The sequence below is a fragment of the Microtus ochrogaster genome, chromosome 10 (genome assembly GCF_000317375.1).
Source record: "Microtus ochrogaster isolate Prairie Vole_2 chromosome 10, MicOch1.0, whole genome shotgun sequence".
NCBI lineage: Eukaryota > Metazoa > Chordata > Mammalia > Rodentia > Cricetidae > Microtus > Microtus ochrogaster.
Window position 1 is genome coordinate 71,695 of NC_022016.1, and position 10,621 is coordinate 82,315.

General features: G+C 43.9%; 1 protein-coding gene across 1 annotated transcript in view; it reads left to right on the forward strand.

Moving 5' to 3' along the window:
- Positions 1-10,621, forward strand: part of Cdk5rap2 (CDK5 regulatory subunit associated protein 2) — a 149,457-nt gene that overhangs the window by 2,760 nt on the left and 136,076 nt on the right. Inside the window, 4 exon segments of the mRNA XM_013348234.2 lie at positions 1,611-1,773; positions 2,783-2,836; positions 3,672-3,791; positions 6,931-7,023. Coding sequence (XP_013203688.2) covers positions 1,611-1,773; positions 2,783-2,836; positions 3,672-3,791; positions 6,931-7,023 — 430 coding nt within the window.

Sequence of the window (10,621 nt, forward strand, 5' to 3'; positions counted from 1 at the left end):
AAAATATATAAAGAACTCAAGAAACTAGACCATAAAAGGCTAATCAACCCAATTATAAAATTGGGCACTGAGCTGAACAGAGAATTCTCAACAGAAGACGTTCAAATGGCCAAAAGACACTTAAGGTCCTGCCCACTTTCTCTTTTAAACTTATATTTGGTGAGGTTTTGCTCTCCATTTCCTTATTGATTATATCAGAGCTGAACCCCTAGAGGGCAGTATTGCGCCTCCCTTCAGGTTTCTGGGCCAGCAAGCTGATCCCATGGTGCTCTGATTCCAGTGTACTGCTAGGTGTTTCTGCTGCCTTCTCACCTCACTGTTGTCAGGGAAGCGAGGTGCTTCATGAGGGCAGCTCTGCCAAATCTCCAGGCCTCTACTGTACAAAACTAGGTTGCTTTCTAGGCTTAGGTAACAAAGAACTCTTTGGTGAGTTTTCCAACAAAGTAACTGTTGAATATTTAACATTTGGAGACATAGTTTCCTGGACAAAATGCTTGTCATTTGAGCACAAGGACCTGAGTTCTGATTTCCAGCACTCATGAAAAGTTGGATGTGACGATATGCATCGCACCCATTGTAAGGCAGAGAGACAAACGGATCCCTAGAGCTAGCTTGCTCGCCAGCCCAGCAAAGTCAAAATAAGATGGAAACAAAACTGTGGAAAAATTTGGACATTGAACTCTGACCTCTACACACACACACACACACACACACACACACACACACACACACACACCACATGCACAAGTAGCATGCCAGCTGTCATTTGTTGATTTCAGTTGTATGTCAGAAGTGTACTTTTTTCAAGTTGTCCAACACAGGCTCAGAAAAGTAGAATGACTTAGCTTGGTCACAGAGCACATTGAGTTTGGTTCCAAAGAGGGAAATGTTCACATCTTCTAGAGGGTGTTATGGTTGTAGGTGGCAGCGTTTCTCTCAGACTAAGAGATGGAAGGTGCAGTTAAGGAACTCTGGTTTTATCAGGAAGGATGGAAAGGGGTTTGGGCAGAAGGTATTGATAACATATGCAAAGGCATTGAGGGACACGAAAAGCTTTGGGGTGAGCTGTCTGTGAGCTGCTGAGTACTGATCAGGATCAGGATGAACCTGGGTTGTTATGACCTAAGAGCCGGGTGACTGTATGCCTTATCCTGAAGTCTGACTGTTAGCTTGATACGGGTGTTTTTAAGCATTGTCTGCTAGCTGTGGAGAGATATCCCTGCTTTTTAAATCCACACCTACCCAAACAGCTCTTGATTGGTTGTTTGCTTAGACTTCAGGGACAGATTTCTTTCAGAGAGGGGATTTCTTAGTCAGTGGTCTGCTTCTGCTGGTGAGGGATGCTGAAGGTCTGAGAAAGTGCATGACTTGACCAGCCCAGGTTCAGCTCAGAGCTAAATTCCTGAACAAGGCTAGAGACACGTGGACTCATTAACATCCCATAAGTTCTGGCCCAAGCTCTGTGACCTGTGAGTGAATGCAGTTCTGTTTGTGCGTATTCATCGGACACATCTACTTTGAAGATGTCTGGCCCAGCTTCCTACCTCCTCCTGCTCCACTGAGCTAAGAGAGCAGCTCAGAATTAATATTTAAATTTTGTTCTCTTTTAGACTGATTGAGGAGTTGAAGCTGTCTTTGAAGAGCAAAGAAGCTTTAATTCAGTGCCTTCAAGAGGAGAAATCTCAGATGGCATCTCCTGACGAGAATGTGTCATCTGGAGAACTCCGAGGACTTTCTGCCACTCTGAGGGAAGCAAAGGAGAGAGATGCTGAGGTGAGGCGACAGGGCACAGCAGGAGGGGGGGCATATCAGACTGTTCCTGGGAAGTGGGGCACTCTTCAGTCTGCACGGTTTGCACAGTAACTTCCACATGCAAGTTCTCCGTCAGCGGAGTAATCTGCAGGATCCCCCTTTGTTAGGGGCTGCCTTTGTTCATGTGTTTTTAACTTCTGCATCTGTGTTTTACCATGTGTTAATTTGCTGTCACCTTGGGGCTTCTTTTTCATCCATAGGGCTTTCTTAGTGTAAACCTGTGGTGCATTGTTCATGTCCTGTTTTCCTTTGTTGTTAGAGGCTGGCTTGTCGTCCATATTTGGTGTGAAACATGAGAGTCTGTGTGGGAAGGGGACTGGTTCTGGGCCTGGCATCATATGAGATGTTCAGTATCCTGCCCTGCTCAGGCCTCCCAGCCCTTTGGCCAAGTAGAGATTGTGATCTCCTGACTGAGTTAGGACCAGCTTTAGACCAGCCATCTCTCCAGGTTCTAAGAAGTGTGCCGTCAGACCTGGGCCCAAATCTCCTGGACTCCTCTTGCTCTTGTGGTTTCCAGGGGAAGCTATGTTGACCTTCCATTCCCCTTGGGTGGAGGAAGTCGGCTGCATGGTCTGTCCACATCAGTGTATGTTCTGGAAGCTCCAGAAAGGTCGTGATTTCTCTATGAAGCAGGGTCCTTGTCCTTGTGACAGGAGCAGATTCTTAGCCTCATCAGTTAGTTTTCATTTGGAATGGGGTTGCCACTTCAGTTCCCAGGCTGTTTTCTAGTGGGCCCTTTCCCTTTTCTCCTGAAGCACCTGTTTACTCTGTGAGACTCACAGTCAAACTGTGGGCAGCTGCTGCACACTTTTCCTCCCTCAAACCACGTCGGACTACGAAGGAGGGCACACTTGTATTAATGACGTGTGCAGCAGTGGAGGAGTGAGTTGTAAGGTGCTCACTCAGATGGCTGTGGGAAAGCCTTCGGTGGACCGCCTCTTTCTGCTCACTCATGAATACCTTTTCCTAGGCTGCACAGAGGGAATGGCAGAAGGAGAGAAATCACTGGGAAGAGAAGATCCAGGTATGTTGATTCATTTTAAGACTGTTCTGAAGACTTTTTCTCCTCTTGCTTCTCATTTATTCTGAGTGCAACAGATAATTCTTTGTGACAAGAGCTACCATTGATCAGATGCTGCTGATCGCCTGTGATGCATCCAGCACAGTAGAGGTAGTTCCTCTGTCCTCGCCATGACTCTCATTCCCATGTTGTACATGGAGTAGCTGAGGTTCAGAAAGGTGAAGTCACTTGCTCATGATCCCATAGCTGGAGGGAGGAATCTGCCTGTTTGATTCAACAGCTGGGCTCCAAGGGCCCTTAGTCACAACAGCTGCAATCTGTACAGTGCCTGCCAGCTTAGAAAGTACTTTCACATCTATTATCGCATCTGATCCTCACAGCAGCCCAGGAGGGAGGCAGCAGTGATTTTCTTAAGACGTGAACTCAGACTATAAATGCAGGGCTCAGTCCCCATCAAACCAAACTCTGCCAGCTTTTGTAGCATTAAGGAATGAAATTAATGATCTGTTATTTCCTCCAAATAACCTGGTGCAGTCTCGAAGACTCTGATGTGACTATATTCAGATTTTAGAAGGCACTGGAGTACTTCCCATCGGAATCACTGTCAGCTTCTCAAATGATCAGATCCCCTTCCCTTCACCTGGCACTGTTGCCGTGAGCAGTAACACAGTAACTAGGAGCTGATGCCACAGCGTTCGGCTCGACTAGAAAACATTAATCACAGGTTGGCAGGAATAAGATAGGATAACTGCATTTGAGTGTGCTCTTAAAGATATATTTACAGTGTATTTTGGTTGGAACACATCAACTTCGTGGATCTTTTTCTAATCTAATTTAGGCACTTCAGGAGGACCTGAGAGAGAAGGAAAGAGAAATTGCTACAGAGAAGAAAAATAGCTTAAAGAGGGATAAAGCCATTCAGGGCCTAACCACGGCATTAAAATCAAAGGAAAAAGAGGTATGTCTGAGGAGTGAAGATGGATTTTTCTTTTTATTTTCTGTTGCTTGCCTGTCTTCTGAAGTTTTAGCTTTAGATAGAAAGTTTGTAAGTGCTAGGATAGTAAAGGAAGTGAATTTTTCAGTCAGTTGGGATTGTGGCAGATTGTTCTCTTTGCTATCAGTAACTAAATATGAATAAGACATATTTTATAAAGTTTTTAGTAAGCCACGTTTACAAAGGTGCAAAGACGTAAGTTGATTTTAATAGTATATGAACATAATAATTTCAACATGTAATCAGTGAAGAAAGCAATGTGACTGCCCTGAAGGAGATTACAGACTGACTCTTCTCAAAGACAACTGAAATTGGACACGAAGCTATTTGGGAAACAAGACTGTGGCTGTGAAGCAAAAAGCTTTGTTGCCTTTGGGATCCAAGGTGGTGGTTGAAGGCTCTTTTCTTGTCACTTGGTAGTCAATGAAGTCTTTGGATCTCCATGATTAACTAAGGTCCTCACTCACCAAAGAGACCCAGCTCTTCTCCTATGTGATTGACAAGTCAGAGTGATGGGTGTTGAAACTGAGGGAAGTGAAGGTGGTGGGGAGGCAGAGGGGAGTATACCTGGTCCTGATTAGGGTGGATGTAGGGAGGGGGTGCTGCTTAGAGGAGAAGTTGCTTAGCTGAGTCCTAAATGGTGAGAAGGCCAAGGAAGAGATGCAGATGGGAGGCCAGTTTGGAGAGAACAATGGCAAAGTCTGTGGTGTGTGACACCAGAAATGGTCTGGGGTTCCCAGGGAATGAAATGCACCATTTAAATGAGACTGTAGATGCTGGATGTATTGCAAAGGTCCCCGGAGTGGTGGGGCTAATCATATCAACTGTTTGGGGGGGGGTACATGGCTCAGTAGCAGAAAGGGTGATCACATTTTTACCTTGGAGAAGCATCTGGCTGCATTTGAAGAATGATTTCACGAGACAGAGAATGGAATTAAATGTGAGTTGCTCAGGCAAGAACCAAGAAAATCTTATTAGCACACAGGTCACAGCAACTAAGATGGAGGAAGAGGACTGTATTCAAGAAATAAGATTAGGAATAATTAAAAAATAGAAATAATTTTGGAAAATCTGGTGGTTGGATTTAAGGGTTAAGAGAAGGAGCAGTCAAGGTGACTGTAGATGTCTAGCTGAAGTGACCCGGGTGTGGTGACACTGCTGTGGTTCAGAGCATAGAGAGTAGAGCATGTCATTGACAGGAGCATTGGCCTCCAGGGATGTAGACATCATTCTGATTTGGAGGCAGAGAGCAGTACAAGCCTGAAGCATGGGGACAGAGTGATAGCTTGGCCCAGTGCAATTGACTTAGGAATCACTTGTATTTATTCATGAATTAAAATTCTGAGAGTTTGTTGTAATATGAGCGGCAGGCTACTTTCCCAGGCACCCGGCCGCCCACATGGCTAGCTTTACCCGAAATAACAACACGGAAACTGTATTCATTTAAACACTGCTTGGCCCATGAGCTCTAGCCTCTTGTTGGCTAGCTCTTACATATTGATCTAACCCATTTCTAATAATCTATGTAGCCCACGAGCTGGCTTACCAGGAAAGATTATAACCTTCATCTGCCTGGAGTGGAAGAATCATGGCGACTCCTGACTCAGCTTCTTTCTCCCCGCATTCTGTTCTGTTTACTCCGCCTACCTAAGGGTTGGCCTATCAAATGGGTCTAGGCAGTTTCTTTATTAATAAGAAATCACTCCCACATCAAGAGTTGACCAATATATCTTGGGAAAGCATAGACTAGGAAGGAAGGAAGGAAGCAAACAAGCAAGCAAGCAAGCAAATAAGCAAGCAAGCAAACAAGCCAAGGATGAGACTATAAGGAATATTATGAGGTCAGGGATGGAACAGGCATACTCAGAGGGGACATCAGGAATGGTTACAGAAGTAGGAAACTGGTGCTGAGAAGCTGAGGGAGTGCAGTGTCAGCTGCAGTTGCAATTTGGCCTTTGACCTTAGGAGCTATGATTCCTGTGATGCACGGGGGCCCAGCTGGAGTAGACACCTTCAGTGTGTGTTGTAGAGCAGTTGTAGACCAAGGTATCGTGGTCAGAGTTCATGGCACATCCCAGAGTAGAGAAGTTGAGAAATTTGGGGAGAAACCACACAGTTATTGGATAAGCCATATGAGTAGGCAGTGATAGTAGTAATGCTTGTTATTTTAGCCCCAATGTACAGTACCTCATTTATTTCTAATAACACCATAGTGATGAGTGGTGTTCATCATGTATTAGTCTGTGTTTCTTTACTAGATGAAATATCAGAGGCAAGGTAGCTTTATAAAGAGGTTCATTTCACTCATTTTTTCTGATGCTCATAGTTCAAGATCACACTGTCTGATGGGTTCAACCTTTGATGAAGGTCTAGTGGCAGATAACAGAAAGGCAGGCAAGAGGGGAGGTCATGTTATCAGATGGAGCCTGAGATTGGGCTCCTCTAGAACCTTCCAGGAGCATGTTCCAAGTACCCAAGGACCTCTCGCTATTATTAACTTCCTGAAGGCCCACCTCCTAACATTGTCACATGGTGGATCAGATTTCTGATTCATCAACACTTGGGGGACATACTCTGACTTTATGTAGACCATGGCAACAGGTGAGGGATTGAGTCTCAGAGGGCAATAAGCCTTCGTCATCTCTTTTGATTTCTTTTAGTTTGACTCATCTAGCCCCTCCCCCCAGCAGGTGGCAGTGTGTGGCTTGGGCAGTTTGTGGGGCCACTGGCAGTGGGACCAGGACCAATTCCCAATGAATGCTCTGAGAAACCTTACTCAGCCTAGACACGAGCAGAGGGCCTTGGTCCTGCCTCAATGACATAGTGATGTGACAGAATTTGTTTGACTCCCCTTGGGAGGCCTTACTGTCTCAGAGGAACAGATGGGGGTGGGGGAAGGGGAAGGTGGGTGGAACAGGATGGGAGGGAGGGGGAACTGGGATCAGCATGTTTAAAAAAAAAAAAGAAGAACAACAGAGGGTAAGCCGCCCAATTATAAAATGGCAAAACCAGAAATGTCCTTCAGAGCTTGTGTCTCTGTTAAGGTCGGGGGAGCATGTGGGTTGCCCAGCTATGTATGTGGCGGACATTTTTTGTTTTCTAGGTTGAAGAACTTAACTCCGAAATCAAAGAGCTCACTGCTGCTCTCACCAAACCTGGGGAGGCTCCCTTGATAACACAGGCCACAAAATTCCAGGTAAGAGTTTTCATTAGTGTAAGTCACTCTCTCAGCTCCTCATTCCAAGAGAGGCCTGGACTTTGCAACTGAAGGGAAACTAGGAGAGTTTAATAGGAGAGCCATCAGTGGTCTTTAGTGATAGAATTAGTTGAATCTAATTAAAGGTTGGTCTTCCACTGATTTTGGGAGCTTTTCTGGCCTCTCAGTGTGGTGGTGGTGGTGGTAGCCACTCTGGTATTTGGGAGTGCTGACTTTACTTATAGATAACGTATCTCATTTTATTTTCAAAGTTCTTGAGGAAATAATTATTGTATCCTTGTATTTGTGAGGTTTTTGAGGCTCGTTAAGGGAATACAACCTACTCAGTGTCACACAGCTAACAGGTGGTAGAGTCAGGGTTTAAATTCAGCAGTTAGAACTAATAACAGACCTTTGAACACATACTTTGTGCCCAACCCTGCTACGTGTTGTCTGAAGATTATCCCCTTTATCTGTGTAACATTTGAAGTAAACACTGTTATATCTTTGTTTGATTGAACTTCAGGTTTAGAAATGTGACCTTCTCGGGGTCACCACACTGGTGCCTGGCAGGGCCGGAATTTGACCCCAGGGCTCTTGGCACTCCACAGCCTGGAGTTATTTGCTCCTCCTCTCTGGCTGCCTCTTTCTTCTTGCTGCTTTGTGGTCCAGACTTTGATGCCTTGCCTTTGATCTCTTTGTTGTGCATCAAGATTGCCTCCCACCCATCTTCATGATAGTCCCTCTCTTTTCCAAATTTTAGTTTCATGTTTTTAATTATTTCAGTATTTTTCTCCCATGTTTCTAGTTTGCCTATACAATGTATGTAAGCCTATTACTGATATGGAATCAGTGAGGTTTCATCATCGGGTTAAGTCCATCCTTGCTTAAACACTCCTCCCGACCCTGCACGGGGTGCTTCTGGTGGTCGGGTAGATGTTCTATCTGATTTAGGGCTATTTGATTTCCAAGATTCATACATCCTGCCTTATCTGTTGCAGAGCTTTGGCTCACAGAAAGAATAATTGCAGTAATTTGGTTTAAATCATGGATGCTTGCAGCATAGACAGAGCTCTGCTTTTGGGATCTCAGACTTGCTGTTTCTACTGTTTTAACAGCAGATGATGAAATTGAGCTGAGCTTACATTTTATACCATTCCCCCCTTCTTAGAAAATAACAAGTTTTAAAGACCAAATTCTTTGGAAAACCATCAATATTTTCAGTTGCTTAAAAAAAAAAAAAAGGTAGGAGTTGATAGCCAAAGTCCAGTCCTTATGAGCTCTAGTTTACTTTTCCTTGTAATATTGGGGCTTAAAGGGAAAAAAAGCAACCTTGTAAACTTGACTGTTACTCAGGCCTACTGCATGCATTTAGTAATTTACTGACCCTTGCTTCTGGTCAAAATGCAGTGCATGCAGAGTGAGGTCTCTCAATAGCAGCACGGGCTGGATCCTTGTCTGTAGTACACAGAGATTAGGTATTGCTGAAGCTCTGTATGTTGTGTATCAGGTTGGCAAGTCTAAAGACATCTCTTGATGCTTCACCCAAATTGGTATGCTTTTGACCTTCCGAGCGTTTGGAGGTCAGGACTAGAGTGGCAGCCTGTTTGCAAAGCATGTCCTTTATCCTGGTCTGATTACCCGTGAGTAAGCACTGCATGTTTGTACCAGTGTTTCATCTGAGGTCTATGTAGCTTCAGTGTTGCACTGACTTTTTTTTTTTTCCGAGACAGGGTTTCTTCATAGCATTTTGTCCTGGAACTAGCTCTCGTGTAGACCAGGCTGGCCTCAAACTCACAGAGATCCGCCTGCCTCTGCCTCCTGAGTGGTGGGATTAAAGGCATGCGCCACCACCGCCTGGCTTGTTGCACTGACTTTTAAGTGTGTATCTTTCATGTAAAAGGACATATTGAGGTGTGTTGTGATTTCAACTAATTGCAGCCTCAGTTTAAAAGCCATTATGGGGGCTGGAGAGATAACTCAGAAGCTAAGAATACCTGCAGTTCTTCCAGAAGGCATGAGTTTGGTTTTCTACACCCAGAAAGGACAGCTTATAAGTACCTGTAATTCTAGCTCCAAGGAGATTTGAAACCCTCTTCTGGTCTCTGTGGATAAATGACCCCTCCAGACATATATAATATACATAATTAAAAATAAAATGCCTCTTAAAAAGAAAAAAGACAAAGGTAATAGGGTTGATTTGACATCAGACTTGACAATGAAGCAGCATTCTTAGAGTGGCTGCCAAGGTACAGATGCACAGACTCAACTTCAGATTACAGGTGTGACTGTGTGCAGATTACAGTGTGGGCTGGCTGGTTCTCCTCATACCCATTCAAAGTTATTTATGGATAGGAAATGGCATTTTCCTCCAGTTGTAAAAGTAGAAACACTTATTGAAGGTATACTTAAAGTAGTAGAAAGAAAGAAATAGAAATTACCTGTATTTGAACTTTTTCATCGGGACCTTCAACTCCCCAATATTGACAAGGACACTTACCATTCATTAATTGTGAAAGCTTGTCCGATAGCTTGGACTTTTTCCAAACCAGCTCTTATAACTTAAATTAACCCATTTCTATTAATTTACTTTCTGCCTTGTGGCTTTATTACCTCATCTCTGAAGTGCCCATCCTGCTTCCTCTGCATCCCTGCTGTCTCTGCCTTCTTCCCAGAATCCTCTCTGCCTGGAAATCCTGCCTAGCTATTGGCCTTTCACCTTTGTATTAAACCAATCAGAGTGATATATTTTCACTGTACAAAAATTATTCTACAACAGTTATCGGCAAACTCAACTCAAGTATGTTCACTGTTGATACCTTCACATACATGCATATATGCACATACACACACAAAAACTTTAAAAAGTTAAACAAAATTGTGTGTGTGTGTGTGTGTGTGTGCGCGCGCGCGCGCGCGCATATATGTATGTGGTTATACATGGAGGCCAGAGGTCATCATCCTCTGTCTCTCTCCATCTTATTATTTGAAGCAGGGTCTCTTGTTGAAATGGAGGTCATATATATAACTAGGTTGGCCAGTAAGCCCCAGGGATCCTTTCTCTCTACCTTTCTAGTTCTGGGCTTACAGCTGTGCAAAACTGCTTCTAGTTTTTATGTGGGTGCTGGGATTGGAATTCTGGTTCTCGTGCCTGCAGAACAAACAGTTTACTAACAGAAACATCTCCCCAGCTTCTTTCTCTATTTTTTTTTTTAAAAAGAGATTGGGATTCCCATATGTTACTCAGTGTCTTAGTAATGGTAAGCATTGCTGTGAAGAGACACCATGACCACAATAGCTTTTATAAAGGAAAATATTTAATTGGTGTTGGCCTATAGGTCAGAGGTTTCATCTGTTATTATCATGGCAGTAGTGGGGTGGCATGCAGGCAGACATGGTGCTAGAGGAGCTGAGAGCTCTACATCTGGACTGATAGGCAGCAGGAAGAGATAAAGCTATACTGGGCCTGACTTGAGCATGTGAGACCTCAAACCCGCCCCCATAACACACTTTCTTTTTTTTTTCCTTTCTTTCTTTCTTTCTTTCTTTCTTTCTTTCTTTCTTTCTTTCTTTCTTTCTTTCTTTCTTTCTTTTTTAT